The 14341-nt window shown below is 41.6% G+C and overlaps 1 protein-coding gene across 21 annotated transcripts in view; it reads right to left on the bottom strand.

Moving 5' to 3' along the window:
* Positions 1 to 14341, bottom strand: part of prom1a (prominin 1a) — a 71471-nt gene that overhangs the window by 35962 nt on the left and 21168 nt on the right. For 16 of the 21 annotated variants that reach the window (XM_086222250.1, XM_086222228.1, XM_086222229.1 and 13 more), the window contains exons 2-4: positions 12134 to 12192; positions 11075 to 11101; positions 6556 to 6761 (exon numbers count right to left, since the gene is read on the bottom strand). In XM_086222250.1, the coding sequence (XP_086078376.1) occupies positions 6556 to 6761; positions 11075 to 11101; positions 12134 to 12192 (292 nt within the window). The remainder of the gene's footprint in view (positions 1 to 6555; positions 6762 to 11074; positions 11102 to 12133; positions 12193 to 14341) is intronic. The other 5 variants (XM_086222235.1, XM_086222240.1, XM_086222242.1 and 2 more) reach the window with 1 other exon arrangement.

Here is a 14341-nt window from a genome sequence, read left to right as displayed (position 1 = left end):
ATCAGGGCTTCTGATAGTAAGAAATGCAGTCAACAAGTGATATCTTCAAAGTCAGAGGGGTTTTCTTTATGTCACAGTTTAGTCAATGTACACCAAACTATTAATGAAGCCCCTAAAAATAGATGAGGGGGCTCCTCCGGGAGGCTGAGCGGTTGGGAGGTGCAGGATGTGTGGAGCAGGCTTGGTTGTGTGTTAACTGACTTCTCCTAGGATTGTTTTTTGTGCGTCTGTCTCAGAGAGATGTTCACTTATTTGTGTCAGCAATAAGTAGGTTACTGAAAGGCCTTTCATTTAGCTCACTACTTCCTCTTATGAAATATACAACAGTGTCTTTCACTAATCGAGGTGTAAATTTGACGCAACAGTGGGAAAAGAACAATTCCTCTGAAAACGGTCCACAAGACACAATTTTTCCTCGTATTACAGGCAGTGATTTAACTGATCAGATGATTTTCAAACATTCACTTTTATAGATGAATTAATTATAGATGAATTATTCAGTCCTGGCTGAGAGGCGATCCTGCCGTTTGTCCACTCGCAATCTCCTGTAATTAAACATTTTTAATCAATTAAACGATCTTTACCACAGTTTCCCAGATTTCATGGGAGTGTTTAGAATGTTGCACAGCCATCAGCGATATCTTCACTTTGTTTATGCAGGTTTTCATGTAGCAAAACTGAACATTTATGGAAATGGGCCAGGGTCCTTGGCTTGTGATTTTGCGGTTATGCATCTTGGGCCTTGACTGCAGCTAAGGAGAGAGTAGATTCCTAATTTGAGGGCAAACTCTGCCAACATAAACTGAGTTTGAGAGATTTAAAGTACAGAGCGCCTACATTATCATTAATTAAACCCCAGATGATTAGCATGAGTTTCCAACCCCGTAATCATGGGACCTTTTGTGTTAATAGTGTTAGACAGCCAGTGACTGAAATAGACTGTGGAAATGCATGCTGGGTAACAGCATGAGACAGGGGTCTTACACTTGGTCGGAACAGAGAGGAGGATCTTCTAACTGTCTTTTTATCGTGATAAATCCACGAGGGGGTTTTGTGGAATCAGAGTTGATTAGGACAGACTGAAATATCGCCTGCTGTTCTTTTAATAATGTGTGGTGTGGCTCCACGGTCGCCGGCAGGCATGATCCGACGTGCTCGTGGTAAAATGCGCACATGTGCGCGTGAGCTGAAATATATGTAAAAAAAAACAAAAAACGTGTCAAGCAAGCTGGTGTGGAACAGTGTGAGCAAAAGAACTACAGATACTGAGCTCCCATCACTTTCAGTTCATAGATTAACCGAGACTGACCCTCACACACTCATGGAACAACGGAGAATATCAGTTCAGCAATATACTGCAGTACTTCCTTTTGTAACAAGGTATCAATACTAGACAAAAATATGCATGCATTCACCTGTCGCTATTCTGGTTCACCGGTTTAACAAGTTTATCGTTCTTGTGCGTATTTGAAGAGACGCTGACGTAAGATGACGCACTTTGCAGGACATTGTTTTCACCACGATGCAGTACATAAATACCTCATTATAGCTTTTTCAGGAGTATTACTTCCACAGTAACACAGACATGGTGACGTATCGTCAATTAATTCTCTTGTCATATATATATTTTCTGTCACAGAATCACTGTAATCGCTCACCGAATATCCCAACCCCAATCAAAACCTGAGACGATGGACTGAGACTCAGCTTGTCATGTGCAGGGCTGTTTCACAAGGACGCAGCGTGACATTTGCAACATATTTACGTTGCTACGATTGCAACTGTATCGATGAAAGATCTGCAAGAAAGCCATCAATGAGCCACACGTTTATCTCAACTCAACCAAACTGCTTTCCCAGCAACAACTACATGCTTTGTTTGGGGTTTTTTTGTGACTAAATGATACCTCTCGTCATATTTGTGTCATCTCAACATATTGTAGAGGACATCACACTTCCAAGGGTGAACATCAATTTCCTAAACTGATGATTGATTTCTGCATGACTAGAGATTCATCCCACTGGTAAAGTGTCTCTAATAAGCTAATGATTGGGAGGAAGCTAAACACTTCGCTTCGATTTTCCACCAGTGCTAACAAGCTTATCTGATATATGCTGCCATGGTCTTGCTCCTAAAACATCATAATTACTGTCACATGGGTAACATGGAGTCAGAAACAGGGATTAATTACGACGTAGGAGCGACAATGGCGATGTCAGATTGCTAACGTGATTCTGCTCACATTTAAAAACACATCTTTGCTTTTGTTTCTTTCATTCACCCCCATTCTCAAACACACTTACAAGCCTGACAAGTAACGCAAGCCTGTTAATAATTTTACACCTTTTTTTTTTAGATGTCATCATTCATACAGCCATGGAGGAGTTAATAAGATAGCTGCACTAATCAGAGCAGTGCTTTAATCTGATCTGATGAAATTATCAGTGTTTGTGAAAATGTACTGATTGATTTTACTAAATCTTCACACTACATTAAGGCCAACGAGCTGAGCTTAATTCTCTGAGGCGAGGATAAAACATTCATTATCTTAACACAGTATGAACTCTGAACTTTCCTTCTGCTGTGTGCTGCACATTTGATGATGCTGATAAACGACTGTTCTTCCGGTTCTCAGATGGCACATTTGTAGAAGTCAAACAGGCGGGTGTGCCGTTTTCAACATGACTTGTATTTGCGGAAATTAAAAAAAAAAAAAAATCACTACAGCGCTGCTGCAACCATGTGACTCAGTTTACAACCACAGCTTTTTGGGATCTCCTGTGGGCTTTAGGAGTTCCACTTCCCTCTCATCCACTGACATTTCAGTTGCTATCATTACACCAGAACAATTCTGAGTAAATGCCGCATAGTTTCTACCCACAAACCTGGAAAGGTCTAACACCCGATGTCTGCTGCATGAATAACAAGAGCGTCTTCCCTTGTGGCTTGCATAACTTTTATTTCTCCTCTGTCTGTCTGCGCCGAGTCTATTTCTGAGCCTGGAGTGGGGAATTCACTTGCGAATGTACATAAACGTCTTTATTTACCGCCAATTGAAATGGGAACAGCCCAGCCACAAACTATCTGCTACCACATCAATAATAAATGAGATCCAAACATGTATTCAGTCGCCAACATGAGTGGTGAGCGAGTCTGGGACGTCTGAATTACAGCCTCCCTCAACCACTCGCCTGTAATATGTTGAAATAGTTCTACGATTTTATTGAGGGCATTTATTTCCACACACTTCATGAACATATTAGCCCACAGCTAGAGACGCTTTGTCATGTTTGGCAGCAAAGCACAACGAAGCCCTAAGCTCCTACAGCAGGCTGTCACTTAACTCTCAAGCCTTTCCCAGGACCGTCAGCCCAACTGCACCTGTGTGGATACATTGTAGGTATAAGTTTATGGAAAGCATAAATCACTTATGACTGTAGGCGCCGTTTGCAGCTCGACCACATGAAAAACCTGCGGGTGCAAATATCGCCGAGCCGTAGATGCTGCTGCCGCTGATCCTTGGAGCAACGCCTCATCACGGCCGCCATACTGGAACAGGACGGTCTATGGAGGCCTATGTGCAATAAAATCAATAGAACTCAACTGTTACGGTTTGATTTTTTTATGAACGCAGGTTTTCATTTCAAAATACTTTCACTTATGTAGATAATTTCTGAATTGAGTTCATAGAAAAATTACTGTCTTTGGCCTCCTCGAGTTAAAAATAGGAATCAAACAGCAGCCTCCTGTTGCAAAGTCTGATGTCTGAGCTCTCTATCTATCTGATGGTTATCTCACCTGCTTTTGCCTAATAAATAGGGGCGAGAATACCAAGTTCCATCTTGAAACCATATTATATTGATTCTTTGAACAAGTGCATAGTGTTTGCCAGTATCATTTAATCTGCCATGATTCAATTTCAACGTGTCTCAATCAATATACCCACATTAAAACACTTACTATATTATCAATTCACAAAACTGCAACTGAAGTATTTGCAGTCCAAAATATTCCCAAATTAAGACATCGACAAATGCCGTCTTCTGCTGTTTTACATGCTGGTAATGAACATCAGTGATGCCAATTCTCTGAAATTGCCCCTTAGGGGGGTTAAAAGAAGCCGTGTGTTTTCAGAGGTGGTCACTTTGATGTATACAAAATAATTTCATGGGATCTTATAAATACGAAAGGAGCAAACTCCTGTTGATTCAATCCAGCTGTGGAGTCTATGAAATAGAAAGATTCTCATTTCTCATAAAAGGTACAACAATAAAATCCGTATTATTTACATGTTCCGTCCAGGTGTTTGTTTTGGGCTCGTCGTTTTGTTCTCCTTTCTCTTACCTGACTGTCTTTTATCCCTCATAATCTGATTTTAACAGTTCTTGGAGGACAATTCTTCCCCGTGCTTCTCCTCTGTCTAGCAGCTCTCTAGTGGGGGTAAAAAGCAGTGTGAGGCTGGACTTGGTTCTCATCCCTCGGCTTCCTGTAATCGCTTCATTAGAGCCTCTGCAGCGTCTCAGCCCGGTCGCTGGGGAGATTTAATAAGAGAGCTGACGATGCTCTCACTCTCTTGTGTTTGGGCCTCTAGGATATTGCTGTGGAATTTCTAATAACTGAGCGTCATTCCGATGAAGACAAGAAGTCAAAGAACATCAAACTAAGTCCACTCCTGGATCCCCCAAGCCTTTTGTGTAGTGGCTACTTCATCTTCAGGGGCTCCAGCTGCTTCTACCGCTGAGAGTGCAACATCCTGGGGAGGAGATTAACTTCCCTGCCTGAGAGATTCAGTGAGATGCAGGACAGTCACACGGTTTAAGAGCATCCAAGTAAACTACACTCCCAGCTGTTTTCTGTATATTTTCTTGTAGAATTTGAGATGAAATTGACTGAAATTTTCCAAACGATGGTGCTCAATCGGAACATCCCATCCCCAAAACACTGCATATACGGTACATAAAGAAGGAAAGAATCTTAAATCACCACGTTTTCAGATTTCATGCTTGGCGTGGCACAAACTTGGTGACCAGAACTCTTCAATGTGAATGTTTACTTAAGTCATGCAAAATAATTCTAACGTCCTTGTTTCTTTTGTTATCCCTTTGTATATATTTATTTGTTGTTTTTACTTAACTTACACGTGATCTTCATTGACTTAGACTTCTCTTTATTGAACCCTTTGGGATGTAAATTGTATCATTATTTTAGTATTTGGAATATTAAATGTATTCTGGAACTTTAGTTTTTACGGGTCTGTTCTTGTGTTGGCATCATAATAACATTATCTTTGACCCAAATTTGACAGGTTTAATTTGAACAACTAAATGCTTCCATCTCTTCTATTTCTTTCATTTTATATTTAATCTGGAGAGCAATAAAGCTTGAAAAGTGCTGTTAAAAAATAGCATTATTACAACTGTGCGTAGCTGGCCTGAAGCTGCCTGTGTTCATGTATAAAAAGTGCTGAATAGCTGCTGCAACGATGAGTCAAACACTAAAGAGGATGAAGGGATGGATCATTTGTAAAGAAACTGGTGAACAGAGTAGGAAGTGATGATGCAGCGCCACAGCGAAACCCTGAAGGGACAGCAACAATAAAAGCTAGCATGCTTATCACTAAAATGCTCGTATTGTATGTTTACTACTGCCTATTCACACCCACTGTCGATGTTATCAGTCCTTTAAACAGCCATTTTAACTCTGCACCTCCTCTCCAGGCCCCGTCTGAAAGACCCGGGTCAAAGCGTGATCCAGGTCGCACACCTGCCGCTGTGAAAGGGCTGCAACATCTTTACTTCCTGTAAAACTCCAAAACACGTGAAGAGTAAGGAGGGGAGGGCAAAATGAGAGACTTAGGTACACACACACACACACACACACACACACACACACACACACACACACACACACACACACACACACACACACACACACACAGGTTGGTGGTCCAAGTACCTCATACCTCACACAAGTTAGAATACAGGTTTTACAAAAATCTGTTTTGTGCAAATCTCGTGAAAATGATTGTTTGAAATAGCGCAGCTGTTCAGAGTGTGTTTGCGCTCCACTGGTTTGACAGCAACTCACGGGATAGAGGGTTTTCCGTATGTTTCATTTCAGGAATGATCTAATATTATACAGTGTTTCTACAGGAATGATTGAGGCAGTTTCCTCTTTGATTCGGATTTCCGATGCATGCTGATGACTGAAAAAAATCAAGTGTCTTACAGCGTTGATGAGAGCTGTTGCCCTGTAGATTACAAAGACCGATGCTTAGATTGAACATGAAGTCTGCTGCCACATAATATCTACAGAAGGACTTTACTATATATAGAATACAGGATGGGGGGAGGCTGATGATGATGAGTGTGTGTGTGTGTGTGTGTGTAAACAAGCTTCCAAGATGACCAGGGGAGTATCTGTGAATGTGTGCAAGCATTCATGCAGCACTCTTAGTGTGCACACGGTGTTTGCACCAAACAACAGCAGTTTTGCACATACGTCTGTGTTTATTTATCTATTTTTTTGTGTTCCTGCGTCACATGTCATACTCACGTGATGACCAGTGAGGTGGAGAAGAGCAGCGTTCCCAGCAGGCCACGCCGACAGTCCGCGTTCTTCCTCTGTCGTTGATGCATCTCGCCTCCACAGTTGTCACAACAGCGGCACATGCAGAAGAAGAGGCCGACCACAGGCATGAGGACGGTGAACAGGAGGCCCACTGCTGCACATATTAAGAAGCCTATCTCGTAGTAGATGGCCTGGGGTCAGCAGGAGAGGAAGGAAAGAGATGATGAGAGGAGGAATCAAAGATGAATTGTTTAGGAATCATAGAAGATAGAGGAGGAGAGCAGGGATAAGAGATGAAAAGGGAAAGAGGAGATCAAAGGTGAAATGAGGAAAAAAGGAGATAAAATGAGAGAAAAATGGGGTCGGGCTTGCTCAGAGAAGACGGTATTGCATTGAGGGATGAGTTGGGGAGTAAAAGAGAGAAGAAAGGAAAGATTAATAGAGGCATACAGAAGAAGAGGGGAGGACTCACGAGGAGGCAGGGGATAAAATGAGAAACAAATCTAAAAATATCCGGAAGGATCCCTGTGCTGGAAATTCTTTATTCTTTGTCCAAAAGGGATTTGTGGATAAACAATGAACAAATTGTACTGGAGAAACCTTTTTTTTTCAGATTCCTAAACACCACAAGAGCACAATAAGCAACTCTTTATGCCAAGACTCCCAAATTTGGAGGGAGGACATTATTGTTCTCACATGCTTCACTCTGAATCTGAAAATGGCAAATCAGGAGACTCGCAGAGAGAAATCCTTTAGAGTTGATTTCTAAATAATTTCCCCCGGAACATAATGTGAGAGGACAGAAACACATGGAGGATGGTACTCTCACTCAAACAAACTGGGAAGATGACATTTCTGATAATAAAAACCCTGAATCAATGGGAGTGGACGACAAGGCAGTTTGGGAGCTGCAGAGAAACTCTAAATAAAGAAGTATTCAAGCTTTCTGTTGAGCCCTAAAATCTAGATTTTTCTCTCCTTTGGCCAAGAGTCCAGGAGTCACATGCAGCTCGACTTTTTTAAAAAAAAAAAAAATTATTTTAACAATTCAATTCCCCATGTCAAGGAATCATTATTGGTTTGTTTGTGGATGAATTTGGGTGAAACCTGGTAGGATGAGAGAACAATCAATTAAATATTGGAACTGTTTTGGAATGGGATGATGTCATATCCGTATCCATATATTTAACATTAATGATAGCTGTTAAAATAAAAAAAATGACTTTTTTTTTATTGAGGAAAGACTTCACAGTGTTTTAAAGTTCAAGGGAGGTCCAATAAGGCACTCTTCTGATAAAAATAAAATAAAATAAAAGATGTTTTATTCAGATGGCTTTTTGATGGTGAAAACTGACAGTTTGGAGCAGCAACCTACACGTAGGGACACAGACAGCCTGCGCCCTCAGCACTCAGCACTTCCCTTTCAGTGGCGCTAAGCATGCTGCTCAGCTCCATCTTGTTAAGAGTTTCCATGGATTTTTTTTTTTTTTTTTGCAGGAGAGAACCTTTGACCTTCCTGTCTTTGCAATCTTTAGATTTTTACAGTTTGAAGAGTGTAGAGGAATTTTGTGTGATGAAGTTCAAACGGAGGATACCAGATAAAATTCCTTGTCACAGTTTTAAGAACATTTCTGCAAAAGGTTTCATGCTCTGTTACGCTAGTCTGAAGATACAGAATAGAGGTTAGCAGGGAAAACCGTTAACAGGGAGGTCGATGGAGTTAAAACATGCTGGAAGGAGAAGTCCGGCATATTTTGGTGGAGACTAGCAAGATTAAAAAGTCATGATCGTGCCATTTAGCTCAGGAGCGAGCTGAAGAATGCTGACTGTGTAATGAATATGCAGATGGATGGCTTGATTTGACCGAGTGAACACGACCCTGCTTTGTCATCAGGAAGCCTCCATAGCTCTGGAGTTTGTATTCTATGTGACCACACCTTGACTCTTTGAAATTCCCTGTGATATCCTGCAAGAGTTACATATCAGCTGTCGGCAGGTTCTCAGCAGAGCTTCCACCTCCACCTTGTCACACCTCACAGCGTTCCCTCTTAATCTGCCCATATCTACATCACACTCAGCACAGGCTTTGAAAATTTACAAAATTGAATAGGGATCGGTAATTCCCACACCGTATGTAACTTGTCACAGTGATGCTGAATAGCTTCTTGTTATGAAAGGATCAAAGCAAGGTTGCTCCTGAATGGATGAGCAGCTCTCCCAGCTGGCCGTGACTGATTCGCGCTGATCTTAATCGTCCTTATAAGTCGATGACCCTCTACCTTCTCCAAGGACCCCCAGCTTTCTAAGATGTGTGGCGAAATGAAATGACTGAAGTTGTCGAGGGAAGGCGCATTCTTCTCTGCTTCTCTCTCGAAAAAAAAGCTTTGTAAACTTTTAAATTAACAGTAACAGACGTGATTCGGATCCCGACCAGCTTGTGGATGGGAAGAGATGGTGGTTTATAAGAGGTAGGAGGCAAAAAAAAAAGAGAAAACAACCAGATTTCAGGGTGTGTGAGGGACAAAAAAAAGAGCCCATGTCATAAAGTAGTGCCTATATCAACCCAGCAGTTGAGGACATTGTGCAAATTTGAACGCTTGCCTTGTCATTCTGCTTCGGGGCTCTGCTCGTTATTGGGTGAGTCTTCCTAAAAAAAAAAAAAAAAAAGGTCAAAAATGGTTTATTTTTTCCAGCACCACTCGTCAAGAGCCTGCAGCTCAGACTATTTTTGGACTATCACTTTGTCTTGGCAAGTGCCCAAAAGAAAAAGGTGACCTTCCAATAAGAACAAACTGGGAGATGAGGTGGCAGCATGTCTGAAAACAGTAATATGCAGTCACGAGGCCCGCTGGAGCGTCCCGGAGCAAGATGCTGCTGAAGCTGCACGTCTGAGCTAAATAATGAATTCTTGTCATGAATCGATGTGTTTGTCTGCACTTCCTTTTCTGATATAGGGCCTATCGAATTATTGTTATATCCACCAGAGATTAGAATCCTAATATTCTGAGTGATATCTCAATCTTTTCAATGTGGGCTTTTTTTTTTCTGCCAAAACACTTCTGGTGGCAGCATCAGCATGAAAGCTGACATTCATCAGTAATGATTTAATATCCTTCCAAAGTTAGACCGAGTGGAAAACGAGCCTCAACCTCCTTTTAGAAGGGAAATTTGTTAAAATGCTTAAATTAAATGCACTCGATTATTCCTATAACCATCTGATCTGTGAGGGTTTTGGAAATTTGAATGCAAAGAAAACAATGTCAAATGTAAAAAAAAAAAATAAAAATGATGTAAGTGATGCAAGATTGGTTGGTAGAATCTAACTTTTTATGACTGTAGAATCACTTATACTGTGTTGTACTGGAAAACACATGATCTCCTGCTCACGACTGACGGCGCGGCATCATTTTAGTCTGCGGATTTCTCGCGCGATCCGTGCGAAGCTGGATGTTTCTGAGGAACTCTGGCAGCGTTCACTGTGTCAGTGGCCCAGGTTGGTATGTGGAGAATTACAGTTGTAGAGAGAATTCTGCAAACATCAGCATGCAGAAGATGACGTGTGTTTGTGTGTTCCCGCTTGCTGTAGTTTGGGTGGGGATGAAGGAAATACTGCTGAGAAAGAGCCTGCATGGCTTACACCAGCTGCCTTTTAGCTTGTTCAGTGGATTCACTGCTACATTCATGTTGTGACAGGGGAACCCATTTCTACAAGTTTACCTTTTTAGTCAGCTAATATCATCTTTGTGGCGATCCATTTAGTACTACACAATAAAGAAATTTAAAGGAACAGAATGGAGTTCTTTTATTGTACATCTCCTGCACTAAAGCTCCATCACGTTGAAGTGTCAGATCAACTAACCCTAAAGATTGATAGCCTTCTCTGAGACTACTGCACAGACCAGTTGAGTGCTAGTTAGCTTAGCACAATGAATGTTAGTCAGAAGGAAGTGTTTGCATTCCTCCATCTTTAGTGTTTCTCAAAAAAGTTGGTGTGGTTCTTTCAGATAAATATGAGCACAATAGTAAACATTGAGTCTTCTTTGTTGAAGTAAATCTTGCAACATTCATCGGCTGGTGTTGTCTACAGCCATCACGGCAACGCGGTTAGACTCCTTAGCAGTCGAATCAGGCCAGAGTGAGAGAACTCTGTCGGAGCACCATGGTAGTGGTGCAAATGAATACTCAAACTGGTTTGCGATAGTTTCACTTTTTGTTCTAATTGGACTTGATGATCCAGTCAGCATTGCTGCTCCTCCACGAAGCTAAAAACAAAGAAAACTAAACCTGGGAAAGCTTGTGACACAAGTGTGAGGTGGAGGGGGTTGCTGGGGACGGTCGTAGGGCTGCACAACAAGTCATTGCACACAAATGTGAAAAGTAAACCAAAGTGCAGAATAAAAAGAGGATGTGTTCGGTTTAGCTGTGCAACCCTAGCGAGCCAGGACGGTGGAGCGTGATGGGACAAAGGATGGGTTGGACTGTGCGTCCAGTGTGCAGACTTTACCTGGAGCGTCAGCACTATGTTCTCTGGCTGAGGGAGGCCAGATCAGATCAGATGAAGAGGGCATGCAGAAGACAAAGGCAACGCAGCGTCAAAGAAAGAGCAAAGCCACAAAACAAAATCATGGATGATATCGAACATCAAAATGAGAGAGAAATAAAAACCGGCATGCACACCCACATTGTTGCTTATTGTAACACATAAGAAAAGGAAGAAAGAACATTCTTAACTGAAAGGCTTCCAAGGTTTGGTCACACAACTAATGCAAATTTTTTTTTTATAAATTTCTGTAAGACATAAAGATAATGTATCTGTCTTTTTGTTCCTTTTTTTCTTGTGTGAAATAGATGGCCTTGTCTTAGTTGAGGGGAACGTGGGGGGGGGGAGGGGGGTAAAACTGTAATGTTCAAAATATCAATAAAAGCTGAACCCTTTGGACATCAGAGGCTAATACTTAGCCGGACAAGGGATATTTTCAATGTCTAATTGACGAGCAAGAGAACATTAATTTCAAAAGTCAAGCTTTTTCTCTCGCCTCTCTCTTGCTATTCATCCGACCATTATCCTGATGCCATTTGCAGAATTTCCAAGATATTGGAGTTGTAGGACATTTGTTTGTGGTGCTAAAAGCACTGAAAAAAAAAAAAACGGAAATTCAACTGAAAAACACAACCTCAACGTCTCTGTTCACCGATCGGGATTCAAGTTGATTCCCAGATTTTAGGAGCAGTTGCTCGTAGGAACTGAGACGCTGAGCACCAAGCTTCTACCTCAACAAGCATGAAGTCAGTCAAACCAAACGTTTAAAGAGCAATTTTAGAAATAGAAACAAATCTACTCCAGAACGTAAGTTCTTCCACGTGCTACATCCCTGTTACCTTGCAGAAACAGGCAAACATCATCAGTGCTCTCTCCGGCTGACATCTCCAGATTCTGGCAACTCACAACAAAACAATCTTGATGGATAAATAACAGGAGAGTGGAAAAAATGTTGATTTTCATTTCAAGGTGAACTGTCCCTTTAAGTGCAGACATTCAACACAAACACAAACAGAGATTTACCTTCTGATATTCTGTCTGAATGGCTCCAAACTTGTCCTTCGCCAGTTTGACGAGAAGATCTGCAGGAGGACAGAAAAGACAACAATCTGTTGTTGTTCCTGGACACAGAGATTGACTGGACCAGCAACCGTTCCAGTCATGAATGAAACCCAAAGCAGAAGTGACATCACACCTGGTCTTTTTCCTTGCTCATAAAATCTAAAAAGTATCAATACTACAGTACAGAACATTTACACAGCATCTTTATACTCTTCCCAACAAAGACTCCATAAAACCAATTCATGTATCAGATGTGAGCTTTTATGTAGCAGTGCTCCGTATGGAATCTCTCCTCAGGGAACAGCTGAAAGCTGCAGAATATATTTGAGGGTGATAAATTATTGTGGCCAAGCTGAGGCAGCAAACTGACAACTTTGACGAGAGGTTGTCAGGAAAGCCAGAGCCACATTCTGACACTGCAGTGTCCCCTTTATCCCCTTCTGCTCCCAGGGGTTTAGGTCCAGCAAAGACTGACAGGCTGGGGAGCTGTCTCTTGAGATGAACTCCTCAGTAAAACTACGTCATGAAACCGGGATACTTGGTCCCATGCAACTCCATTCCCTGCGTGGAATCAATGCGCCCAGCAGATCTGTTCCAGCTATCAAGTCTAAAAATGATTATTGCCGTTTATTCAAATTGTTATTTCATAATGAATGTAACGCCACTGATGAATGCACACAAAGGGCGTTTTGCATTAAAGCATACTTGATATCTTTTGATGGAGTTATGCTAACACTTCCTATCCACTACCATTCATTGTGCTAAGCTAACTAGCTCCCCAATGCCACGCAGAGGTGAGAAGGTTGTCTGGCTCTGAGGAGGATGGCACACAAGTGTTTTTTCCCCCCAAAAAGTGATTTATTCCTTCACAAAATAAGTTCAGATATAAAATAGTGGAAGGAAATCAAACTAGAAGTTCATTAAATCAGAATTAAAGACGAAACAACACACAAAAAAGTATCTCCTGTCAAGCAGAGTTCTCTCTCTCGCATCCACACCTGGAGCAGCGCTGGCTCTGATTCATCATACGATGATGACAGAGACAGCAAGTCTTCTCAGAGGCAAAGGCTTTCCAAAAATAAGATGCAAAAGACTCAAGGGCTTTTCCTTTTTCTGCAATGCAGGGTTTCTTCTTCATGGTAAAAGAACATATCCTTCGGAGGAATTGTTGACAAGAACTGTTTAATTTATCACAGAACAGACTCACGATTACTGCCTGTTATTCAAAGCGTGAGATTTGTAATGGGAGGGTGCTTCAGGCTTGTACTCCACCAAGATATTAGCTGTTCAGAAAGAGATGAGCTCATCTCTTACAGAGTCTTGTCTAATTCCTGCATAAATAACATTTATTAATGCAGGATTATTTCCTTACACACTTAATTTCTCTGTCAGTCTTCCTCACACAGACACAGACACACACACACACACACGCACGCACGCACGCACGCACGCACGCACGCACGCACGCACGCACGCACGCACGCACGCATACTTTCACATATAACCAGAAGAGCTTGTGGTTGTTGCTACCAAGCTGGAAAAGGTGCAGGTGAAGTGTTTTGCTTCAGGATGTTTTAAAGTTTAAAGGTTTTTTTGGCTAAAGGTCAGTCTGCAATCACAAACTTCAAGTTTCCAGGTTATTTCCTCCACCCCAGGATGGCTGTTTTCACTCACTATTGTGTGTTTCAGGGTCAGCTGTTAAACTATCCACAGTTTTGGTGGGAAATAAAAGAACAGCAATCTGAGAGCAGATATCATCTTTTCCTGTCCTACTGGCCCTTTGTGTGTTTTTACAAGACGCCTCTGACCTTGTAGGAATGTATTTAATTTCCAGTCCCTAAGCAGACATGGTGAAAAAGATATCTGCAATTATGGAAGGAGCATTCAGACCTGAGCACGGATTAAATACCTGACGAAGGAGTAACAGACTTCTGTGCTGTCTCCACTCTGAGAAATAGCAGCCAGTCAAATAATGAAAAGGATTGAGATCAAGGATGCAATCATTGTTGAGCACATTTTGGAAATGTATGTACGAACGGATTCCGATATCAACTTACGTTTAAATAGACTTAATGGGACAATAATGATAATATTCAACTAAAGAACAGGCTCTGCAATCAGCGACAGATGTGTGTCGAAATCAGATCATGATAGACTGTGGAACCGTGC

The sequence above is a fragment of the Aulostomus chinensis genome, chromosome 13, assembly GCF_037954235.1.
Source record: "Aulostomus chinensis isolate RoL2024-O1b breed Wild chromosome 13, RoL_Achi_v1.0, whole genome shotgun sequence".
Taxonomy (NCBI): Eukaryota; Metazoa; Chordata; class Actinopteri; order Syngnathiformes; family Aulostomidae; genus Aulostomus; species Aulostomus chinensis.
The sequence above is the reverse complement of the archived record's forward strand: the minus strand, read 5'-3'. Positions and strand labels throughout refer to the sequence as shown.